The following is a 25,985-nucleotide window of genomic DNA, read 5'->3' as shown; positions in this document are numbered from 1 at the left end:
GGAGGGAAGGCCAGAAGAGAGGCAATCTGTGACTGCCGCTTTGAATGCAGGTGGCCCGGAGCCTTGGAGGCAGGCAGGTGAGACCGGGGACTGCAGCGGCGGGGGGAGCGACGGGGAGCGGCAGCGGCGGGGGGAGCGGCGGAGGGGTGGTAGTGATGGGGGGAGCGACAGCGGGTGGCAGAGGCAGGGGGAGCAGAGGCAGGGCGGCCTTGCCCTGGGTCCTGCCTATTCTCTCGGCGGCCTTGATGTGTAAAACCACGATGCTGTCGTTTGCATATGTGTTTTTGAATATTGTCATCCTAAAATGTTTGGAGACAATTTTACTCATGGGCTTGGCACTAACATAGTAACATAGTAGATGACGACAGATAACAACCTGCATGGTCCAATCAGTCTGCCCCAAATATGCATACTAAATCTTGAGCTGTCCTTGCCATTTTCAGGGCACAGACTGCAGTTAATTTTCAAGTATTGGAGTTGCTGTCGAAGTCCGCTCCATGTCAACCAGATCTATCCAGCCATGTTCGGGACACAGACCATAGAAGTCTGCCTAGCACAAGCCTTACTTAACTACTGGATTTGTTTCTTAAGCACAACTAAGTTGTTTTGCTACGTCATGCAAGGTTCCACGTTAGGAGTCACGGACCAAGAAAGGGATCTAGGTGTCGTCGTTGATGATACGTTGAAACCTTCTGCTCAGTGTGCTGCTGTGGCTAAGAAAGCAAATAGAATGTTAGGTATTATTAGGAAAGGAATGGAAAACAAAAATGAGGATGTTATAATATAACATAGTAGCATAGTAGATGACGGCAGAAAAAGACCTGTACGGTCCATCCAGTCTGCCCAACAAGATAAACTCATATGTGCTACTTCTTGTGTATACCTTACCTTGATTTGTATCTGCCATTTTCAGGACACAGACCGTAGAAGTCTTGCCCAGAACTAGCCCCACCACCCAAACACCAGCCCCGCCTCCCAATCTCGGCTAAGCTTCTGAGGATCCATTCCTTCTGCACAGGATTCCTTTATGTTTATCCCACGCATGCTTGAATTCCGCTACCGTTTTCATCTCCACCACCTCCCGCGGGAGGGCATTCCAAGTATCCACCACTCTCTCTGTGAAAAAATACTTCCTGACATTTTTCTTGAGTCTGCCCCCCTTCACTCTCATATCATGTCCTCTAGTTCTAATGCCTTTGTATCACACTCATAGGAAAGTCGTCCCATCCCCTTTATCATTTTCGTCGCCCTTCTCTGCACCCTTTCTAATTCCACTATATCTTTTTTGAGATATGGCAACCAGAATTGAACACAATACTCTAGGTGCGGTCGCACCATGGACCGATACAGTGGCATTATAACATCCTCATTTTTGTTTTCCATTCCTTTCCTAATAATACCTAACATTCTATTTGCTTTCTTAGCCGCAGCAGCACACTGAGCGGAAGGTTTCAACGTATCACCTAGATCCCTTTCTTGGTTGGTGACTCCTAACGTGGAACCTTGCATGACGTAGCTATAATTCGGGTCCCTCTTTCCCACATGCATCACTTTGCGCTTGCTCACATTAAACGTCATCTGCCATTTAGACGACCAGTCTCCCAGTCTCGTAAGGTCCTAACAGGCCTCCTTCAGTCTATTGGTTTAATCCACATATTCCATTAACCTCATCACCAAGTAATCCCTGAAGCCTTCTGGAAACTCCCCTCCAGCTTGTCTGAAACCATGGCTCCCCTCCCTCACCAGGAGAACATATATGTTGGGATGAATGGAATGCTGGGTAGTAGCAGTGTGCATTTTTTCCATTTTGATAACTGATCCAAAGAAAAAGGAACTGTTACAACAGAAATAATAATGTTGTGGCCATCTGCTTACAGTGCACATTGGGTCTGAAAGTTTAGTGAATTGTCCCCTTGCGACTGACAATTTTTATGAGCAGTCTTATCAAAGCGATTTTAGGCAATTCAATAGAAACAGACTAATTCCACATCTGAAGTGTGTACTGTTCAGTCAACAGCGATGCAATGCAATCTAGCATTGTCAAAACCAATGGAGTATTTCATGGTATCTGTAAATGACTGCAGAAAGGACAAATTAAGAAATACCCTTAGAAAATAAAATGATAAATTACAGACACTTTCAGCCATGCATATTTAATTCTTAAGAACCAACCAAACCGAAGCTTGAATCCTGACTGTTAAGTGTTGTGAATTTCAGCATTGAGCTTAACATATCAGAGAAAATTATTTACTGTGCCAGTCACACGTAAGTATATTTCTATGCAGAAATGCAGAAATAAAGTAACGCTATTTGAAAATGATTGTCAGATGTCAAAACCACTGATCTTCCCGTTGAAAAGGAGGGCTCTAACTTGGAACAAAAAGATTTTCTATATAGTCTTTATAAATCACGCCTAAAGTTAAGTATAGCTTATAGAAAATGCTCACATGCAATTCTTGCTTACTAAAATTTAGGAGCAGCCATTTAGGCCGCCTAAATACCTGCGTCTAAGTTAGGCGCAGACCGGGTGCATTCCGAAATAGTGCGCATACTTTTTTAAACTCCCACAACCCAGCCATTCCACACACATGGCCAATGCTCCCTTTTCAACAGTGTACATTAGAATTTACGTGCCCCGCGTTATAGAATATGCCTAGAAAGTTGTGCATGTAAATTCTAATTAAAGCCAATTAGTGCCACGAACTGGTTAAGTACAAATTATCAGTGCCAATTTGCTTGTTAATCAATTTATTGATTTATTTGTTGCATTTGTACCCCACATTTTCCCACCTATTTGCAGGCTCAATGTGGCTTACAAGTACCGTCAAAGGCGTTTGCCCAGTCGGTGGATAACAAATCCAAAATTGTATAGTGATCGTATGAGGTATAAGTGGAGGGTCGGAATGGATGAAGATTGCGTGTTGTCCTGTTCGATCATAGTCATGCTGTGTTGGTAGGTGAAGAGGGTTATGTGGGGTCGTTGGGGTAGGCCTTTTTGAAGAGGTAGATTTTTAGTGATTTCCTGAAGTTCAAGTGGTCGTGGATTGTTTTCACAGCTTTTGGGAGCCCATTCCATAGTTGTGCGCTTATGTAGGAGAAGCCGGCTGCGTAAGTTAATTAATTAATTAAGTTAATTAAGTTGTGCACGCAATTTGGCAATGCAGCCAAATTAGCGCACACAACTTAAGGCGCCTATATAGAATTTGAGTGATTCTAAATTACTTTTGTTATATTAGCAAATAATGGACTCCTTTTACAAAGCTGCACCAGAATCACAAGCGCAGCTTCGTAAAAAGAGCCCAATGTGCATTAAATTTTGCAAATACAATTGCACATCTTATTTGTCATTTTAAGAAATGAAAAGGCATTTGCAAAGCATAGTATAGCAGGTCCATAGTTAATACATAGTCATCACTAGCTGACTAGATTTTTGTGGACAACTCTATCTGAACAAATCACCATTCTAAATGCACAAGTTTTGAGTGGTAACCTAGTACTCAGTCACATACGTAACCGGTTAAAGGGTCCTTTTACTAAGGTGTGCAGAAAAATAGGCCGTGTTAGTGTAGGTGCGTGTTTTGGGCGCGCGCAGATCCATTTTTCAGCGCACCTGTAAAAAAAAAAGGCCTTTTTAAAAGTTTTGCTGAAAATGGACATGCGGCAATATAAAAATTGGTGCGCGTCCATTTTGGGTCTGAGACCTTACCACCACCACCCATTCACTTAGCAGTAAGGTCTCACGTGGTAACCGTGTGGTAATCATCAATGCACGTAGAATGACGATTACCGCCCGGTTTCCGCTGCACGCAGGAAAGTAAAAATTATTTTCCAGTGCACGTAAAAAAACAAAATTACTGCCCGGGGCCACGCGGTAGCCGGGCGGAAACTCCAAATTGGCGCACGCACGCGTCTAAGCGGCTTAGTAAAAGGGCCCCTAAGAGAGGCAGAAAACTCAGACATAATTAACTGATCCACTGTTCATGCCCTGCTACCATTAAATATTGATCCATAAATTATGTCCGTTGCCCTTAGCAATCTGGTGTTTCTTGATCATAACTAGTAAAAGACTCCACATGCTTTGACAGGTGCAAAGTACAGAGGAAATGTACAGGGCCGCCGAGAGACTAGGCCGGGCCCGGGGCAAGGCTGCCCCGCCTCCGACCCCCCCCCCCCCAGCTGTCCTGCCTCTGCCTCCCCCCCCCCCCGCCGCTGCCGCCCCCATCGCTCCCTCCCTGTGTCCCGCCCTCGTCTGATGTAACTTCCGGTTTCCGCGCGGGAGGGAAGGCCAGAAGAGAGGCGATCTGCGACTGCTGCTATGAATGAAGGGGGCCCGGAGCCGTGGAGGCAGACAGGTGAGACCGGGGACTGCAGCGCCGGCGGCCTGACCCCGGCGTCGGCCCCCCCCCCCCTCCATGGAGGCCCAGGTAATTTTGCACCCCCTGCCCCCCCTCTCAGCGGCCCTGGAAATGTAGCATCTATTCACTAATGCTCAGTTATATTAAGAACACTTGACTAATTTGTATGTTCAACCAGTGGCGTAGCTATGTGGGGCCTGGGGGGTCTGGGCCCCCGTAGATTCGGCCCTGGCCCCCTGCTGACAACCCTCCCGCCACCAACCCTCTCCCACCATCGCCACCCACCCCGCATCACGTACCTTGTTTGCTGGCGGGGGTCCCCAAACCCCGCCAGCCGAAGAGTCTTCTTCAGCGCCGGAGTAGACTCTGGCGCCTTCGTTCAATGAAATTCGTTGTGTAATGACCAGCTGTTTCTGATGCCTTACGTCCTGCCTTACATCCTGCCGGCGCCTTCGTTCAACGAACTTTGTTGAACGAAGGCGCCAGAGTCTACTCCGGCACTGAAGAAGACTCTTCGGCTGGCGGGGTCTGGGGACCCCCGCCAGCAAACAAGGTACCTGATGCGGCGGAGGGGCGGGCGTCAACGGCGGGGGAGGGTTGGTGGTGGGAGCGGGGGTTCAAGAGGGTCATCGGCAAGGGGGTCCAAAGTGGTGGGCGGGGGGGGTCGGCGACAGGGGGAGGCGGCTAAACAATGCCCCCCCCACCTGAAGATCTGGGCCCCCTCCCAGCGAGGTCTGGCTATGTCCCTGTGTTCAACTGAACACAGTCTTCTATAAGACACCGTTTACAAGTGAATGTTGCTATTTACCTTAGGGCCAAATTCTATATATGTCACCTGAAAAATCAGCGCTAATTAAAAAACACGATTACCCCCAGATTCTATATAGTGAGACCTGAGCTCAGTTCGTCATGGATTCTTTAGCAATGCGTGTAACTTCACAAGCATAGGGGTCTTTTTACTAAGCCTCAGTAAAAAGTGGCCTGCGATAGTGTAGGCGCGTGTTTTGGGCACGCACAAGGCCAGTTTTCACTGCGTCTGCAAAGAAGGGCTTTTTTTAATGGGACAGGAAAAGGGAATGTGGTAGAAGTGAAATCAGTGTGCGCCTAAAACTGCCACCTATTGATCTAGCAGTAAAGCCTCATGAACTACACGTGCAATGACCAGTCAACGTACCCCAACTACCGATTACTGCCAGACATGCTGCGCATGGGAGGAAATAAATAAATAAATCATCCAGGCATTATGGGCATGCGGTAAATTACTGCAGGGTGCCTGAGCATGCATGCCCTGCGGTAAGGCATTTTAAGCTGCGGTAAGCATGCGTTGGTGCTTACTGTAGCTTTGTAAAAGGACCCCTAAGAGGGCTGCAGGGTTGGAGAGTTGGTAGGGTGGGTGTTAGGTTCTGGGGAAGTAGCAGGAATGGATTGGGGGGGGTCTGTTGATTTCACAGATCTGCACCCTTGTTCATAAAATTATCTACGGCGAAGCCCCGTGATACATGACAGACCTCATAGACCTACCAACCAGAAACACAACAGAATCAACACGGACATACCTAAATCTCCACTACCCAAGCTGCAAAGGACTCAAATACAAATCAACCTATGCATCCAGCTTTTCCTACATAAGCACACAACTATGGAACGCATTACCAAAAACCGTGAAAACAACGTATGACCACCTAAACTTCCGGAAATCATTAAAAACTAACCTATTCAAAAAGGCATACCCTACCGACCCAACTTAAATGCCTGTACCCTGCAACACAACAAAACCAAAGCTCGTAACGGACATATAATAACTCATCCTCTCTACGATTCCCTAATGTGTCTGTTACACATGAACCTTACTCTACCATAACATCACTTTGTATTTGTTCATACCGGATTTGGCGATTGCCGTACAGTAGTATGTAAGCCACGTTGAGCCTGCAAATAGGTGGGAAAATGTGGGATACAAATGTAACAAATAAATCAAATAAATAACTAAATAAATAAAAATCTGAAATTATCACCAGGGGTGTAGTAGCCTGGCGGTAGTCTCATTTTCCCACATGCTGCACGCCCATAGAGCCTAATATGTCTATGTAAAAGGGTCCCTTGAGAAGCTAATGAGCACTGATAACAGCACTTAACAAGCAATAATGAGCTCTAATTGGCACTGATTACAATTTAGGCGCACAACTCGCTAAGCGTATTCTGTAACGATGTGTGCCGAACTTCTAATGCAAGCAGGCAAAAAGGGGCATGATTACGGATGGGGAAACGGGTGTTTCGTGGGTGTTCCAAAATTCAGGCGCCTAGTTATAGAATATGGCCTAGTGCTCCTAAATCTACATGCAGGGATTTACACCGAGTTTTCGTTGGTGTAAATCGATGAATGTAGATTTAGGCGCTGAAATATGAACCAAGCTTATTCTATAATCGGCGCCTAAACCTAGGCACCAATTATAGAATACGCTTATCGGCGTCGATTTTTCAGGCACCGTACATAGAATCTCCTACTGTGTACTTCCGTCCCTTAGCCCCCCAGGGAGGGAAAACACTCCCAGCCTCGTGGACTGGAAAATAAGAGGTACAATCAGACTTAGCTGTAGGCGCACCAGTACAATCTTTATTATGGTATTATCACTAAGCCCAAAAAATACAAAGTAATTGTATCGTCTGGAGCAGGTTGTCAGTCAGCCACGCCAGACATGAATCCTGAATTACAAAGACTGCTCAGCTCACACTGTCCCGGATATTACATATATACTGTCATAAGTTTCGCTTTGCCAGAAATCATGTGATTTCTCCCAAACTAGAATCAGAAAGTAGCCTACGCCATATACCTCTTGCTTGTAACTATTACATTACCTGTATTAAAAATAAACTCTTTTAAAGTTAAATATATGGTCTTTTGCACATGTTCTTAAATCTTGCAGTGCAGGTTAATGTAATTCAACAGAGATAATATTTAATTCCCCGTAAATCTTATTACCTTATAGGTAATTGGTGGAGAATAAAATATAGAATCAATAAATATAGTTTTCCCATATTCATTAAATACAGCACATGCTGCGACCACATGCTTTGAGTAATTCCCCCTAACTGTAACATTAATTGTAACATTTTATGGATATATGGATATTCCTGTATTATATCACTCTCCCCTGATGTGTTTGCACGTGAACAGTCGGTGGCCATTGGCTAATGAGCTATCAGTTCTGCGTGCACAGCCAGAACAATACCCTTGTGTCCTCTCTCTGTCTATCTCCCCAAATGAAACATTCTGGACATCTTAGGCTCACACTGTGTCCTCAGCCTGTCAGCAACTGCCAAGGTTACCTTATATGAAAGGCATGATCTCAGCTCCTGAGAAAAGCACTGTATGTTGGGAAGATGCTAACTTGTTAGGCCAACTTGTGAGAACCAAACTGAGGCCTTAGCACAGCCCTTAGTAATAGGCCTAACATAGGAAGGAATATACACTACTCAGCGTGAATCTATAAAGAGTATGCTTTCTTTATAGATTTGCGCTTAGCACTAAGGTGTGCCTTACTGTAAGCGGCTGCAATTATAGCTTATAGCAGGCTTCAAGAATGATGCCTAAGTTAGGTACACTTAGGCTTGATTCTGCATCAATGCGCACAAAATCTGGGAATGCCCTAGGAACACCCCTAACCATGCCCCCAAATTGCTAAGCATGATAGAATTTATGCGCATTCCATTATATAATTGAATAGGCACATTAATTCTAATTATTGCCAATTAATGCTGATAATTGTTTAATTGCCAATTATCAGTGCAGATTGGCTTCTTGTTCAATTAAGTTGTGCTCACAATTTGGCCGTGAAGAAAAATTAACGCGTAGCGTACAACTTTCGGTGCAACTTACAGAATTTGGCTCTTATTGAATAGATGCAAAAGAAAGAAAATTGATTGTTTTCAATACAAGTTCAACTAAATATATGTAAAAAAAATATAGGGTGTAGAAGCACACAATCGCAAGATCTATTAACCAATGCTTCCACAAGCTGAAAATGCACTTTGTATGAATGTTATAGTCAAAGGGAAAATGACCTCACAGAGCTAATAGAGCTTAAACGGACTTCAATTTGGTCCTCTGTTGATCATTGGCCAAACAAAAAAAAAAAAAAAAGGACCAAATTGAAGTCCGTTTAAGCTCTATTAGATCATGTTGATCAAGGAGCTCTGTGAGACCATTTTTCCTTTGACTATAACATTCATACAAAGTGCATTTTCAGCTTGTGGAAGCACTGTTCAATACAAGTTCACCATTTCTTTTACATCAAGATCTCAAAGCTTAGTTTAGGTTCTTCAGTTCAAAAAAAATTAAGCCCACAAGCATCGTCTAACTTTTGCTGACTTTTCAAATTGTGCTCTTTCAGGGATGCGTATGTCTCTCAAATTCATCGTACGCCTAAACAATGCAATATCGACATTGATAAACAGAGTATATAAAGGTTCTCCACACACGGAAAAGCAGTCTAGAATGTAAGAGTCATACCGTCATGAATCCGTCCAACAAACCGGAGTCAGGTTTAGGCGGGGCTTGCAACCGTTCCATGGACCACTTTTCAATGATGGAGGACACTTGGCTGTTTTCAGTGTTTAGAATCCTGAATCCGGTCATATTAACGCCACTATACCGATACGGTTCCACATCAAGAGCAAAGAGGTCCTGCAAAAGAAATCATTCAGGTCAGTGGGTTTCTTTTAAGTGAAAGACTGGGTTGAACTTTGGCAATCTTAAGAAGAAGAACGCATTGATTTGGCAAGCAAGCATGAGCACCGGTGTTCCGAACTGATTTCCAAAGTGCCCGACCAGCATGTGTATCTGTCAAAAATGGGAAATAAATATCGGGAAAATGTGCACCTTCCCTGCACGTAAGATAAGCAGTGGTCAAGCAAGTGTTAAGAATTTCCCTTATGCTTGTCTCTATTACTGCTTATCAATAACAAATGTGGTTTGCAATAATAAAACCAACATACTATAATTTAAGATGCTCTCTTAACCCCAGTCTCTGCTGAGTTTTTATCATCTATTCTTAAAATAATTACAAGAGAGACCCAGGGGACAGAGAAGGCAGGCTTGAGAGAGCTAGAGACCAGTCATGCAAAACAAGAGAAAAAAAATGAGAGACTGAGAATGGGTGAGAAAATTTATCATGGGCACCTTTCTAAGGGGCCCTTTTACACAGCGGAGGTAAGCCCAACACAGGCTTACGGCTCGCTCTTCTGGGACTACCGCTGGCCCAATGCGGCTGCCGGCGACAGTCCTGCCCCGAGCGTGTGCCATTTCTGGGGGAAAACGGAAATGGCTTGCATGGCGATAACCCGGCACTAATCGGGCATCGCCACGTGCTTCCTGGTTACCACCAGGATAGCACAGAAGCCCTTATTGCCACCTCAATGGGTGGCAGTAAGGGTTCCCCATCAGGGGCGTAGCCAAACTTCGGCGGGAGGAGGGTCCAGAGCCCGAGGTGAGGGGGCACATTTTAGCCCCCCACAGCGCTGCCAACACCCCCCACCATTGCCGACCCTGCCACCACCAACTTTGCCCCCCCTGCCGACAACACTCTCGACCCCCCCAACCGCCGCCAACCCTCCGTCGCCTACCTTTGCTTGCAGGGGACCCCAACCCCCGCCAGCCGAGGTCCTCTTCTTCTCGCAAAAGGCTTCCTTCTGTTTCTGACGTCCTGCACGTTGTAAGTGCAGGACGTCAGAAACAGAAGGAAACCTTTTGCGAGAAGAAGAGGACCTCGGCTGGCGGGGGCTGGGGTCCCTTACCAGCAAAGGCAGGCAACGGCGACGGTGGGTTGGCAACGGCAGGTTGGCAGCGGAAGGGGGGGTTCGAGAGGGTCGTCGGCAGGGGGGTCCAGGGCCAAATCTACGGGGGCCCAGGCCCCTTGGCCCCACGTAGCCACTGTTCCCCATCGCATGGCCACACAGTAAGAGTTCTCTCACCACATGGCCATGTGAGTCCGGGGTCTTTTTACCTGCTGAGGTAAAAAGGGCCTTGGTGCACAGGAAAACCATCCCCGCTGGGCCCTTTTCCCCACAGCTTGGTAAAAAGACCCCTTAATTTCTTTATGTACCTTGTCCTATCAACGGTATAATTGTTTGTTGTGATTTTTCAGTTTTATCTTTGTTTAAGACTTATGGTCTATATTAAATTATTTTATTAGTATTATTTCTTTATTACATTTGACCTTTTTCTTTACTAATTTAGTATGTATGTAATTGTGTAACTCATTCCGGACCTTACTGAGGGGCCCTTTTACTAAGCCGCATAAGCGTCTACGCGTGTCCAATGCACACCAAAATGGAGTTACCGCCCAGCTACTATGTGGCTCTTGCGGTAATGTCATTTTTGGCGCAACGTCCGATACGCGTGTCCAAATTGGACGTGCGTATCGGAGGTCATTACCGTCCAGTTACCGAATGAGACTTTACCGCTAGGTCAATAGCTGACGGTAAGGTCTTAGATTCAAAACAGGCGCGCGCCAATTTTGATTTTGCAGCACGTCTATTTTCGGCAAAAAAAAAAGGCATTTTTGCAGGCGCGCTTAAAAATGGATCTGCGTACGCCCAAAACACGCGCCTACACTACCGCAGGCCATTTTTCAGCATACCTTAGTAAAAGGACCCCTGAGAGAACAAGCAGGCTAAATATGAATAAGTCAATTAAGATAAGTCAATTGTTTTCTGTTATGATGCTTGATTCTATATTTTAGAAAACCACGTATCACAAACAGTACATAAATAAGTACATAAGTAATGCCACACTGGGAAAAGACCAAGGGTCCATCGAGCCCAGCATCCTGCCCATGACAGCGGCCAATCCAGGCCAAGGGCACCTGGCAAGCTTCCCAAACGTACAAACATTCTATACAATCAAGCCATTGTGAAATCACTAATGAGGTTGGCTCTTATTGGTGGAATGAGCCACTATGACATCACAATAGGTTAAATCACTGCTCTATGTAATAAAAGTGAGCCAAGTAGAGGACTTAAGTACATAAGTAATGCCACACTGGGAAAAGACCAAGGGTCCATCCAGCCCAGCATCCTGTCCACGACAGCGGCCAATCCAGGCCAAGGGCACCTGGCAAGCTTCCCAAATGTACAAACATTCTATACAATCAAGCCATTGTGACATCACTAATGAGGTTGGCTCTTATTGGTGGAATGAGCCACTATGACATCACAATAGGTTAAATCACTGCTCTATGTAATAAAAATGAGCCAAGTAGAGGACATAAGTACATAAGTAATGCCACACTGGGAAAAGACCAAGGGTCCATCGAGCCCAGCATCCTGTCCACGACAGCGGCCAATCCAGGCCAAGGGCACCTGGCGAGCTTCCCAAACGTACAAACATTCTATACAATCAAGCCATTGTCACATCACTAATGAGGTTGGCTCTTATTGGTGGAATGAGCCACTATGACATCACAATAGGTTAAATCACTGCTCTATGTAATAAAAGTGAGTCAAGTAGAGGACATAAGTACATAAGTAATGCCACACTGGGAAAAGACCAAGGGTCCATCGAGCCCAGCATCCTGCCCATGACAGCGGCCAATCCAGGCCAAGGGCACCTGGCAAGCTTCCCAAAAAGGTACATAAAGGTAGCACAATGTCTACATATGTAATAGCAAGTGAAGGAGCAGGCTGTCTGTGGCCACAGGGTGGTGTTCACATGTGGCCTTAGCAAACTAAAGGTCATTTGGGTCATGCCATGGCGTTCCACTCAAATAGGGAAGTCAGAGAGTGCAAAACAAAACTGAGGATGTTATAATGCCCTTGTATCGCTCCATGGTGCGACCGCACCTCGAATACTGTGTTCAATTCTGGTCACCACATCTCAGAAAACATATAGCGGAATTAGAAAAGGTCTGGAGACAGGAAGGTGGTAGAACTAGAGGACATGAATTCAGGTTGGAGGTGGGCAGACTCAGGAGTAATGTCAGGAAGTATTTTTTCCACGGAAAGGGTGGTAGATACGTGGAATGCCCTCCCGTGGGAGGTGGTGGAGATGAAAACGGTAATGGTATTCAAACATGTGTGGGATAAACACAAAGGAATCCTGTTTTGAAGGAATGGATCTACGGAATCTTAGCGGAGATCAAGTGGCGATGCCGGTAATTGGGAAGCAAAACCGGTGCTAGGCAGACTTCTACAGTCTATGCCCTGATCGTGACTGAATAGATAGGGATGGGCCCTCCCAAATTGGCTCCGGGGCTGAAAACAGGAAAGGGCACCAAGAAATGTGAGACCAATGAGGTGTACAAAATCCTGAGTGGTGTAGAACGGGTAAAAGTGGATCAATTTTTTACTCTTTCTAAATTTACAAAGACTAGGGGACACTCAATGAAGTTACATGTACTTTTAAAACAAATAGAAGGTAATATTTTTTCACAATTAATAATTAAGCCCTGGAACTCATTGTCAATGGATGTGGTAACAGCGATTAGCATATCTGGGCTTTAAAAATTGTTTGGACAAGTTCCTGGAGGAAAAGTCCATAGTCTGCTATTGAGATAGAACCCTAGGATCGGTAGCTTGGTATGTTGCTACTATTTGGGTTTCTGCCAGGTACTTTTGACCTGGATTGGCCACTCTTGGAAGCAGGAAACTGGGCTAGATGGACCCTTGATCTTTCCCAATAGGGCAACTCTTATGTTCTTATATTGTAAGCTGATTATGCTTAAATAGGTGTCATCAATATTGATGATGCTCCCTACAGTAATCACTGAGAAAGTTGTTATATGCAGCACCATAGGCGTAGACTGGGGGGGCGAGGGGGGGCAATGCCCCCCCCAAACGACGATGACGTGGACTGGCGCTAGAAGTGAAAAAAAAAAAAAACAAGCAGGCACGCGCTCGTCTCCGTCCGCTTCGCTGCTTCCCTGCCCTCTCTGTCTGCGTCCCGCCTTCCTCTGATGTAATTTCCTTTCGGGCGGGACGCAGACAGAGAGGGCAGGGAAGCAGCGAAGCGGACGGAGACGAGCGTGTCTATCTACCCCCTCTCTTCCTACCCTCCGGCGCAGGCAGCACCAAACTTCTCTTTCTTGTTCCTGGCAGCGGTAGCGACGTACACGCTGCCTTCAGCTCTTCAGCTCTGCCCCGAAGCCTTCTCTTCAAGTTCCTGTTCCCGCATAGGTGGGAACAGGAACTTGAAGAAAAGGCTTCCGGGGCAGACCGAAGGCAGCGTGTACGTCGCTACCGCTGCCAGGAACACAGAAAGGCTGAAGAAGACTGCTGCCTGCACCGGAGGGAGGGAGGAAGAGAGGGGGTAAACGGAGTCACGATCCTGGACCTCGCGGGGGGGGGGCAGCAGAGGGAAGATGAATGGGACTGGGAGGGTGGAGAGCAGAGGGAAGGAGTAAGAGATGGATGGGACTGGGAGGGGTGGGTGGGGAGCAGAGGGAAGGACCAGGAATTGGATTGGACTGGGAAATGAGGTGAGCAGAGGGAAGGAGCAGGAGATGGATGGGACTGGGAGGGGTGGGAAGCAGAGGGAAGGAGCAAGAGATGGATGGGACTGGGAGGGGTGGTGAGCAGAGGGAAGGAGCAGGAGATGGATGGGACTGGGAGGGTGGGAAGCAGAGGGAAGGAGCAGGAGATGGATGGGACTGGGAGGGTGGGAAGCAGTGGGAAGGAGCAGGAGATGGATGGGACTGGGAGAGGTGGGAAGCAGAGGGAAGGAGCAAGAGATGGATGGGACTGGGAGGGAGGGGTGGGTGGGGAGCAGAGGGAAGGACCAGGAATTGGATGGGACTGGGAGGGTGGGAAGCAGTGGGAAGGAGCAGGAGATGGATGGGACTGGGAGGGGTGGGAAGCAGAGGGAAGGAGCAAGAGATGGATGTGACTGGGAGGGGTGGGTGGGGAGCAGAGGGAAGGACCAGGAATTGGATGGGACTGGGAGGGTGGGAAGCAGTGGGAAGGAGCAGGAGATGGATGGGACTGGGAGGGGTGGGAAGCAGAGGGAAGGAGCAAGAGATGGATGGGACTGGGAGGGGTGGGTGGGGAGCAGAGGGAAGGACCAGGAATTGGATTGGACTGGGAAATGAGGTGAGCAGAGGGAAGGAGCAGGAGATGGATGGGACTGGGAGGGGTGGGAAGCAGAGGGAAGGAGCAAGAGATGGATGGGACTGGGAGGGGTGGGTGGGGAGCAGAGGGAAGGACCAGGAATTGGATGGGACTGGAAGGGTGGGAAGCAGTGGGAAGGAGCAGGAGATGGATGGGACTGGGAGGGGTGGGAAGCAGAGGGAAGGAGCAAGAGATGGATGGGACTGGGAGGGGTGGGTGGGGAGCAGAGGGAAGGACCAGGAATTGGATTGGACTGGGAAATGAGGTGAGCAGAGGGAAGGAGCAGGAGATGGATGGGACTGGGAGGGGTGGGGAGCAGAGGGAAGCCTACTGGAAAGAAGACACTGCATAAAACAGAAGACACTGGGACCAAAGCGAATAGAAAAACTAAATGATCAACAAAGGTAAAAAAGTATTTTATTCAGAATATATTAATTGAAATATGTCAGCTTTTTGAAATGTGCATCTGTGATATTTTGCCTGTAAATTTCAATTCCTTCCTCCATATTAGCATATTCATTTGCATATGTATATATGCAAATGAATATGCTAATATGCTCCGCCCCATCCTTTGCCCCCCCAAATGAAACAGTCAAACTACGCCTATGATGCAGCACATTGCTATCTGAAGAGCAGAACCTGAAACCAGATCCCTCACATGTCAATATACAACTAACTATGTGCTCTATTCCTGTCGTACTCAAGTAATATTTGACAAACATTAGTCTCCATAAACAAGTTATGTACAGCATATTTCCATCTGTGAGTATTCTTTGCTTTTCAGATCACTTACCAGAAATTTTGATTAAACCGAGTCAGGAATAAATAGGAAAGCATCCAAGAGCAGGTACATTGAAAGATATTACTTTTTTGATTCAGTGGTTGTGCTTTCTGTGGGCACACAAACAGAATCAGACACTCTAAAGCAGCCTGCACAGAGATGCATCTTCCCCGTAATATCTCTAGTCAAGATGACACAACAGCTTACCCAGCAGACAAGCTCCGCATTATTAGTCTTGATAAATACGGCGGCTGTAACATTTCAAGAGTCTGCCCTGTTTTTTTTTTTCCATTCGCTTTCATCGTTAGTCATTCAGTTCCCCAGCTTTACGTGTAATGTTTTCTGGAATTTGCAGGGCATTAGTTTCCAGGGGCACAGAACGGAGTCTTTTCCCTATTCTGTTTTGATGGAAAAATGCTTTACAGAAAATCACGCTAAAAGAAGTTTTAGCTTCTCTATAAGTAGAGAGGTGTGGCAGCCGCGTTAGTCCACTTTTAAAGGTAATCAATAGAAATAAAACAAAATAAAACGTGGAAAAGAAAATAAGATAATACCTTTTTTATTGGACATAACTTAATACATTTCTTGATTGGCTTTCGAAGGTTGCCCTTCTTCGTCAGATCGGAAATAAGCAAATGTTGGTAGGTGACAGTATATATATATAAGTGAAACATCAAAGCATTTTGATAATGGGTGATGCACTAACCTTCATATCTGGTATAGGCCCACCAAGTTTTCCATGCCCAAATTTGGACACAGTCTTAAGATGTGCTTGCATCTCAACCGATTAACGAGCCCATTAATGCCCTCTGTGGGCGAAACATGGCCTGTGTCGGGCAACTTTCTTATATACGATATCTCTAATAAAATCCTTTGGATGTCACTTTGATATGCTTGTTTATTATCCACGTTGAATCTTGCAGATTGCTTGCCTTGTTGTTTTTTGGGACCCTTATTGTTGGGTATCCAATGGGGTAGCCAGAATTTCAATCAGCTGACTGACATTTAGCAAAAAAAAAAAAAGCTGCGGCCATTTTCTCTCTATGTGAGTCGCTATGCAAGCCATGGAGAATGTAAGCTGTTACAATGCAGATTATATTTTTATTTTTTTTTATACACTCATGGTATTTAAGAGTTCATAGCTTATATGAGTCTGTTTTGAATGCTGTTTTTCCAGTGAACCTCTTCCCTGAAGAAGTAATGAAACCTGGCCATGTCGGTGGAGGTTCTCATGGATTTGAAAACAGCTGCAAGTTAAGTGACGCTATTCTACTTTTAAATAAGTGCTGAACGTTTTTGGACTGTTTTTAAAGTAAAATCTACAAAATGTGATAAAATTTAACAAAAAGCCAATTATTAAGGCGAAGGGTGATTTACTAAGCTGAAGGCTGAATTAAAAACTAAATGTGACGGATCGATGAAGATTTGCACATCGTTGCTCTGGAGAGTCTAGTTAAAGCGACGTTGATGCTGTCAATTCCGATGACCCTTATAAGAACAATATTAAAATGTTTACAAGATGCTAAAAAATTTTGCAAAACACTTGGAGAAGTATATTTTATTTATTTATTATTCTCCGAGGACAAGCAGGCTGCTTGTTCTCACTGATGGGTGACGTCCACGGCAGCCCCTCCAATCGGAACACTTTCTAGCAAAGTCTTTTGCTAGTCCTCGCGCGCCGATGCGCACCGCGCATGCGCGGCCGTCTTCCCGCCTGAACCGGCTCGTGCTGGCCAGTCTTCTTTTGTCCGCGCTCAGTACGGTCATGTTTCGCCGTTCGCGCCCCGAAAGTTGACCTCGCGCGTCGTTTTCGACTTCGCTTGAAAAAAGAAAAAGGTGTCGGAAGGAGACCTTTATGGTTTTCTCCCTTCCCGTACTTCTAGTTTTGCCCCGGTAAGTTTTCTTTCGTCGTCGGGGTAGGCCCTATTTAGGCCTCGGTTAGAAGTTTTCCTCCCCCTATTTTTGTGGTGCCATTTTCGCCATTTCGAGTTTTGATCTCGCCGGCGCGATTTTTCCGCCCATGACATCGAAGTCTTCCAGCGGCTTCAAGAAGTGCACCCAGTGCGCCCGGGTAATCTCGCTCACTGACAGGCACGCGTCGTGTCTTCAGTGTCTGGGGGCTGGGCACCGCCCGCAGGCCTGTAGTCTGTGTTCTCTTTTACAAAAGCGGGCTCAGGTAGCGAGATTAGCCCAGTGGAACATTTTGTTCTCGGGCTCTTCGTCGGCATCGGCACCGGGAGTATCGACTGCTTCGACGTCGTCGGAGCCCGGACCTTCATCCTCGCCCCCGATTGCATCGAGTGCATCGAGGCATCGGCCCTCTGCATCGGGGCGACATCGGAGGGCTGCGTCGGCGTCGGTGGTATCGAGACCTCCTCGTCTGCTGATGTCGTCGGACGGTGGTGCTTCGTCTGGAGTGCAGGTGAGGGCTGTCCATTCCCCTGCTGGTGGCGGTGAGCCTTCGGGTGGGTCTCCCCCTACCCTGAGAGCTCCTGCGGTACAGCCCCCCCGAGACCGACCTCCTTCGGCCTCGAGGAAGAGACGGCTGGATTGTACGTCCTCCTCATCGGTGCCGGGAAGCTCCGGTGACATGCTTCGTCCCAAAAAATCGAAGAAGCATCGTCACCGGTCCCCTTCCCGTGTCGGCACCGAGAGCTCTGGGTCGCCGAGGGAGTCGGCACCCAGTAGGCATCGGCACCGAGAGGACCGCTCGCCCTCTGTTCAAGAGGTGTCAGTGCGCTCCCCTTTGGACAGCCCGGAACAGCCTCCACGCCCGGAACAGGTTCTGACATCGACTCCTGCATCGGCTTCCATGTCTTTTTCCACAGCCGCTCTGCACGAGAGCCTCCGGGCCGTTCTCCCAGAGATCCTGGGAGAGCTGTTGCGCCCTACCCCTCCGGTACCGGGGCTGCTTGTGCCACCGGTACCGTCGAGCGAGGCGCCGGCTGGCCCATTGTCCGGGGTGAGGTCTCCGACATCGGTGCCGCTTGCGGTACCGATTGCGGTAGCCTCCCAGGAAGGCTCCCCGACTACGTCGGCGGAGGGAGCTTCGCCGGTGCGGGCGAGGGAGTCTACCTCTCGACGCTCCCACCGTGGCCGTGGTTCCACGGAGTCGAGCCGGGCACGGTTCCAGACACAGGTCCGTGAACTTGTGTCTGACACCGATGGTGAGGCCTCGTGGGAAGAGGAAGAGGACATCAGATATTTCTCTGACGAGGAGTCTGAGGGTCTCCCTTCTGATCCCACTCCCTCTCCTGAAAGGCAGCTTTCTCCTCCTGAGAGCCTGTCTTTCGCTTCCTTTGTCAGGGAGATGTCTACGGCCATCCCCTTCCCGGTGGTTGTGGAGGACGAGCCCAGGGCTGAAATGTTTGAGCTCCTGGACTATCCTTCTCCACCTAAGGAAGCGTCCACAGTACCCATGCATCATGTCCTCAAAAAGACATTGCTGGTGAACTGGACCAAGCCTCTAAGTAATCTCCACATTCCCAAGAAGATCGAGTCCCAGTACCGGATCCATGGGGACCCAGAGCTGATGCGCACTCAGTTGCCTCATGACTCTGGAGTTGTGGATTTGGCCCTAAAGAAGGCCAAGAGTTCTAGGGAGCATGCTTCGGCGCCCCCGGGCAAGGACTCTAGAACCTTGGACTCCTTTGGGAGGAAGGCCTACCATTCTTCTATGCTCGTGGCCAAAATTCAGTCCTACCAGCTCTACACGAGCATACACATGCGGAACAATGTGCGGCAGTTGGCGGGCTTGGTGGACAAGCTCCCCCCTGAGCAAGCCAAGCCATTTCAGGAGGTGGTCAGGCAGCTGAAGGCGTGCAGAAAATTCCTGGCCAGAGGGGTGTATGACACCTTTGATGTTGCGTCCAGGGCCGCTGCTCAAGGTGTGGTGATGCGCAGACTCTCATGGCTGCGTGCCTCCGACCTGGAGAATAGAATCCAGCAGCGGATTGCGGACTCGCCTTGCCGTGCGGATAATATTTTTGGAGAAAAAGTCGAGCAGGTGGTAGAGCAGCTCCACCAGCAGGACACCGCATTCGACAAGTTCTCCCGCCGGCAGCCTTCAGCCTCTACCTCTACAGGTAGAAGATTTTTTTGGGGAAGGAAGACTGTTCCCTACTCTTCTGGCAAGCGTAGGTACAATCCTCCTTCTCGACAGCCTGCGGCCCAGGCTAAGCCCCAGCGCGCTCGCTCTCGTCAGCAGCGTGCACCTCAGCAAGGCCCCTCGGCTCCCCAGCAAAAGCAAGGGACAAGCTTTTGACTGGCTCCAGCAGAGCATAGCCGACATCCAAGTATCAGTGCCGGGCGACCTGCCAGTCGGAGGGAGGTTGAAAGCTTTTCACCAAAGGTGGCCTCTCATAACCTCCGATCAGTGGGTTCTCCAAATAGTCCGGCAAGGATACACTCTCAATTTGGCCTCAAAACCTCCAAATTGTCCACCGGGAGCTCAGTCTTACAGCTCCCAGCACAAGCAGGTAATTGCAGAGGAACTCTCCGCCCTTCTCAGCGCCAATGCGGTTGAGCCCGTGCCATCCGGGCAAGAAGGGCTGGGATTCTATTCCAGGTACTTCCTTGAGGAAAAGAAAACAGGGGGGATGCGTCCCATCCTAGACCTAAGGGCCCTGAACAAATATCTGGTCAAAGAAAAGTTCAGGATGCTTTCCCTGGGCACCCTTCTCCCCATGATTCAGGAAAACGATTGGCTATGCTCTCTGGACTTGAAGGACGCCTACACACACATCCCGATACTGCCAGCTCACAGACAGTATCTGCGATTTCAGCTGGGCACACATCACTTCCAGTACTGTGTGCTACCCTTTGGGCTCGCCTCTGCGCCCAGAGTGTTCACCAAGTGCTTGGCTGTAGTAGCAGCGGCACTTCGCAGACTGGGGGTACACTTATTCTCATATCTCGACGATTGGCTGGTGAAGAACACATCCGAGGCAGGAGCCCTGCAGTCCATGCAGATGACTATTCGCCGCCTGGAGCTACTGGGGTTTGTGATAAATTATCCAAAGTCCCATCTTCTCCCAGTGCAGAAACTCGAATTCATAGGAGCTCTGCTGGATTCTCGGACGGCTCGCGCCTATCTCCCAGAGGCGAGAGCCAACAACTTGTTGTCCCTTGTCTCGCGGGTGCGAGCGTCCCAGCAGATCACAGCTCGGCAGATGTTGAGATTGCTGGGCCACATGGCCTCCACAGTTCATGTGACTCCCATGGCCCGCCTTCACATGAGATCTGCTCAATGGACCCTAGCTTCCCAGTGGTTTCAGGCTGCTGGGGATCTAGAAGACGTGATCCACCTGTCCACGAGTTTTCTCAAATCCCTGTATTGGTGGACGATTTGGTCCAATTTGACTCTGGGGCGTCCTTTCCAAATTCCTCAGCCACAAAAAGTGCTGACCACGGATGCGTCTCTCCTGGGGTGGGGAGCTCATGTCGATGGGCTTCACAAAAGGAAGCTGGTCCCTCCAGGAACGCGATCTGCAGATCAATCTTCTGGAGTTACGAGCGATCTGGAACGCTCTGAAGGCTGTCCCACCAAATTATCCAAATTCAGACAGACAACCAGGTTGCCATGTATTACATCAACAAGCAGGGGGGCACCGGATCTCGCCCCCTGTGTCAGGAAGCCGTCAGCATGTGGCTCTAGGCTCGCCGTCATGGCATGGTGCTCCAAGCCACATATCTGGCAGGCGTAAACAACAGTCTGGCCGACAGGTTGAGCAGGATTATGCAACCTCATGAGTGGTCGCTCAATTCCCGTGTAGTGCGTCAGATCTTCCAGGTGTGGGGCACCCCCTTGGTAGATCTCTTCGCATCTCGAGCCAACCACAAAGTCCCTCAGTTCTGTTCCACGCTTCAGGCCCACGGCAGACTGGCATCGGATGCCTTCCTCCTGGACTGGGGGGAGGGTCTGCTGTATGCTTATCCTCCCATTCCTCTGGTGGGGAAGACTTTGTTGAAACTCAAGCAAGACCGAGGCACCATGATTCTGATTGCTCCTTTTTGGCCGCGTCAGATCTGGTTCCCTCTTCTTCTGGAGTTGTCCTCCGAAGAACCATGGAGATTGGAGTGTTTTCCGACCCTCATCACACAGGACGAAGGGGCGCTTCTGCATCCCAACCTCCGGTCCCTGGCTCTCATGGCCTGGATGTTGAGAGCGTAGACTTTGCCTCTTTGGGTCTGTCAGAGGGTGTCTCCCGCATCTTGCTTGCTTCCAGGAAGGATTCCACTAAGAGGAGTTACTTCTTTCTGTGGAGGAGGTTTGCCGTCTGGTGTGACAGCAAGGCCCTAGATCCTCGCTCTTGTCCTACACAGACCCTGCTTGAATACCTTCTGCACTTGTCTGAGTCCGGTCTCAAGACCAACTCTGTAAGGGTTCACCTTAGTGCAATCAGTGCATACCATTACCGTGTGGAAGGTAAGCCGATCTCAGGACAGCCTTTAGTTGTTCGCTTCATGAGAGGTTTGCTTTTGTCAAAGCCCCCTGTCAAGCCTCCTACAGTGTCATGGGATCTCAATGTCGTTCTCACCCAGCTGATGAAACCTCCTTTTGAGCCACTGAATTCCTGCCATCTGAAGTACTTGACCTGGAAGGTCATTTTCTTGGTGGCAGTTACTTCAGCTCGTAGAGTCAGTGAGCTTCAGGCCCTGGTAGCCCAGGCCCCTTACACCAAATTTCATCATAACAGTAGTCCTCCGCACTCACCCTAAGTTCTTGCCAAAGGTTGTGTCAGAGTTCCATCTGAACCAGTCAATTGTCTTGCCAACATTCTTTCCCCATCCTCATTCCTGCCCTGCTGAACGTCAGCTGCACACATTGGACTGCAAGAGAGCATTGGCCTTCTATCTGGAGCGGACACAGCCCAACAGACAGTCCGCCCAATTGCTTGTTTCTTTTGATCCCAACAGGAGGGGAGTGGCTGTGGGAAAACGCACCATATCCAATTGGCTAGCAGATTGCAATTCCTTCACTTACGCCCAGGCTGGGCTGGCTCTTGAGGGTCATGTCACGGCTCATAATGTTAGAGCCATGGCAGCGTCGGTAGCCCACTTGAAATCAGCCACTATTGAAGAGATTTGCAAAGCTGCGACGTGGTCATCTGTCCACACATTCACATCTCATTACTGCCTGCAGCAGGATACCCGACGCGACAGTCGGTTCGGGCAGTCAGTGCTTCAGAATCTGTTCGGGGTTTAGAATCCAACTCCACCCCCCTAGGCCCATGTTTGTTCTGTTCCAGGCTGCACTCTCAGTTAGTTGGTAAATTTTTTTAGGTCAATCTCAGTTATGTCCTCGCCGTTGCGAGGCCCAATTGACCATGGTTGTTGTTTTGAGTGAGCCTGGGGGCTAGGGATACCCCATCAGTGAGAACAAGCAGCCTGCTTGTCCTCGGAGAAAGCCAATGCTACATACCTGTAGAAGGTATTCTCCGAGGACAGCAGGCTGATTGTTCTCACAAACCCGCCCGCTTCCCCTTTGGAGTTGTGTCTTCCCTTCTCTTTGTCTTGCTACATATGAGACTGGCCGGCACGAGCCGGTTCGGGCGGGAAGACGGCTGTGCATGCGCGGTGCGCATTGGCGCGCGAGGACTAGCAAAGGACTTTGCTAGAAAGTGTTCCGATTGGAGGGGCTGCCGTGGACGTCACCCATCAGTGAGAACAATCAGCCTGCTGTCCTCGGAGAATACCTTCTACAGGTATGTAGCATTCGCTTTACGTTGTACCCCGTGCTTTCCCACTTAAAGCAGGTTCAGTGCAGCTTACAAAATAATATGGAATACAGAGAAAATATAAGTTAATTATAGGAGAATAATAAAAGAGATAGGTAGGTAGAGATGGGGAAGGGTGAAGGGAGTAGGAGAGGTATGAGCAAGGGGTAGATGAGTTGTCCTCCGAGGAACCGTGGAGATTAGAGTGTTTTCCAGCCCTCATCACCCAGAACAAGGGTTCGCTTCTGCATCCCAACCTTCAGTCTCTGGCTCTCACGGCCTGAATGTTGAGAGCTTAGAATTCGCCTCCTTGGGTCTTTCAGAGGGTGTCTCCCGAGTCTTGCTTGCTTCCAGGAAAGATTTCACAAAGAGGTGTTACTCCTTCAAATGGAGGAGGTTTGCCACCTCCCACCACCCCCAAATATGAAGGGCTTCTGAAATGTGAATAATTTTCTTGCTGCATTGTGTATAAGGATGTATATACCTGGGACAATCATCAAGTTATTTTGTATGTCCCTGCACAGTAAGTAATTTGGTTCTATTTATTGGATACGACTAATAATAATCATTTCTATAGCACTACTAGACATACGCAATTGCATTTGAATACAGTGGAAGCTGTGCATGCATGTGCATTTCGTTGTATACATTGATGATACCCTGAAACCCTGGTTAGCTTGTGTCACTCAAGGACAAGAACTGCATACCCCTGATAAACCATCTCTTTGCTAATAACGCTTGCATGCCAAATAGGTGAGGGCTGGGCATCCTTAGTTTATATGTTCATGTCTTCATTCTTCAGCCTCCCTGCTGTAAACCTGCATGTATAAACTGTCACAAGGGGCTATGCTGAGGATGCAGCCAGAGAGCAGTTGGGCAGGGGATCTGAAAGAACAGAAGAGACTTCCAGGTGAGAGAAAAACAGACCAAGGGCAGATCTTGGATGTCTGCCAAGATGAAGGGCCAGCATCAGAATGTGCCTCTATTGATGCTAGAGAAAGGAAGCTTGCAATCTCAGATCAGAAGAAAACCATCATCTAACCTCCCACTTCCAACTAACTGTAGTGTTGGGAAAGCTATGGCACATGAATAGCTGTTGATGCTGGAGCTGGTGTGTGCTGATGCCTTTGGAAAGCTTGACCACAACAGGGACTGGTACATTACACGATGCGATACCCACAAGCGAGCCTTCTCCAGAGTAGCCCCCACACTGGAATGCATTGCCTGAAAGGCTCCGCTTAACACAAGACTATCTCTACTTCAGGAAGCAGGTGAAAGCTTGGCTCTTCAACCAAGCCTTTAACGGAAGAAGTAACTAACTTGTTAGTCTCACTCACACACACAAGGATTGACTCAGGCTGCACATACTGCAGCGGGACATGTTTATCCACTCCTAACCTAGCTCAGATGATATTTAACCATCTCTCTGACCTCACGTGCAACTTTCTTTAAATCAGTCACCTTACTTTCTAATTCTTCCTACTTTCTTACTCATCTATATGTTACAACTTTGCCTTACCCTTCACTACCAATTATAATGTTCTATTACGTATTGTGTTGACATTGTAAATAGTATACCATTCCATACTTTGTATTGTTTTTGAATATTTTTACGGCTGTAATTGTCTATTGCTCATGTTTGATCTATTCTTACTCCTACACCGCCTTGAGTGAATTCCTTCAAAAAGGCGGTAAATAAATCCTAATAAATAAATACATATATGCCAGTAAAGCAAACTCAGGAAAATGATTACCATGTGACTCCCCCTACAAATCCATTCTATGCATGCCACACAGAAGCTGACTCAGGGATAGAAGTCAGAGATAGAAAGATTGGGCAGTCCAAATAGGTGGGACGAGGCTACTTCATGAGTAAGCCCTCCTAGTTGCCACAGCACATTCTTTGACAGCCTTATGACTCAAATTGTCACAGAATTGCTTCTACCACAACAGATCCGTTTGCGCCATCTGGAACCCTACAGAAAATAGAAGTCAGGTAGTGTGATGTTTTCGCACAACCGTGACATCCAATTAGAATTTGTGGGATAGACTTTTATTTGCAATATAGCATTGCAGTCTTTATTTTATAAACGTTTTGATGTTATACAACAGTATTTACACATTATGACCCACAAGGTTGGACACAGTTGGCAGAATGAGAGTAAGTAGAATATTCCCCTCAGATATCCCCCTCCCCCCCCAAAAAAAAAAAAAAAAAACCCATACAGAGCCCTGGGAGAGAAACAGTGGCGTAGCTATGTGGGGCCACGGGGGCCTGGGCCCCCGTAGATTTGGTCCTAAACCCCCCTGACGAAGACCCATTTGACCCCCCTCCCCCCGCTGCCATCGCATACCATTGCTGGCGGGGGACCCCAACCCCCTCCAGCCGAGGTCCTCTTCTTTGTTCTGTTTCTAAGTCTGACTTCCTGCACGTACAGTACGTCAGACTCAGAAACAGAACGAAGGAAGAAGAGGACCTTGGCTGGCGGGGGTTGTGGTCCCCCGCCAGCAAAGGTAGGCGACGGGGGAGGGTTGGCAGTGGGAGGGGGGGTCGAGAGGGTCATCGGCAGGGGGAGGGTCAAAGTTATTGGTGGTGGTGGTGGTAGCAGTAGCGGCGGCTTGGGGGGTCGTTGGCACCAGTGGGGGCTAAAATGGACCCCCCTTCTGCCGAAGTCTGACTATGCCCCTGCTGGAAAAGCAACAGCCAGGCCCCTGAAAAGAGCAGTATAAAACAAACAACTATGAGTTTCATGACAAGGGAAACTACAGAATCACTCAGGGGACCTTTTACTAAGGTGTGTAGGCACCTAGGTGCCAGGGACGTAGCTATGTGGGGCCACGGGGGCCTGGACCCCTGAAGATTTGGCCCTGGACCCCCTGCCGAAGACCCTCTGGACCCCTCCCCCCCCGCCACCAACTCGCCGTCGCTATCTGCTACCTTTGCTGGTGGGGGACCCCAACCCCCTCCAGCCGAGGTTCTCTTCTTCCTTCATTCTGTTTCCGAGTCTGACGTCCTGCACGTACAATGTG

General features: G+C 48.3%; 1 protein-coding gene across 1 annotated transcript in view; it reads right to left on the bottom strand.

Moving 5' to 3' along the window:
* The window catches only part of GRIK2 (glutamate ionotropic receptor kainate type subunit 2), a 989,144-nt gene that overhangs the window by 766,063 nt on the left and 197,096 nt on the right, over positions 1 to 25,985 (bottom strand). The window contains exon 6 of the mRNA XM_030195188.1: positions 8,866 to 9,039. Within this exon, the coding sequence (XP_030051048.1) occupies positions 8,866 to 9,039 (174 nt within the window). The remainder of the gene's footprint in view (positions 1 to 8,865; positions 9,040 to 25,985) is intronic.

The sequence above is a fragment of the Microcaecilia unicolor genome, chromosome 3 (genome assembly GCF_901765095.1).
Source record: "Microcaecilia unicolor chromosome 3, aMicUni1.1, whole genome shotgun sequence".
Lineage (NCBI taxonomy): Eukaryota > Metazoa > Chordata > Amphibia > Gymnophiona > Siphonopidae > Microcaecilia > Microcaecilia unicolor.
This window is presented reverse-complemented; position numbering and strand designations above follow the sequence as displayed.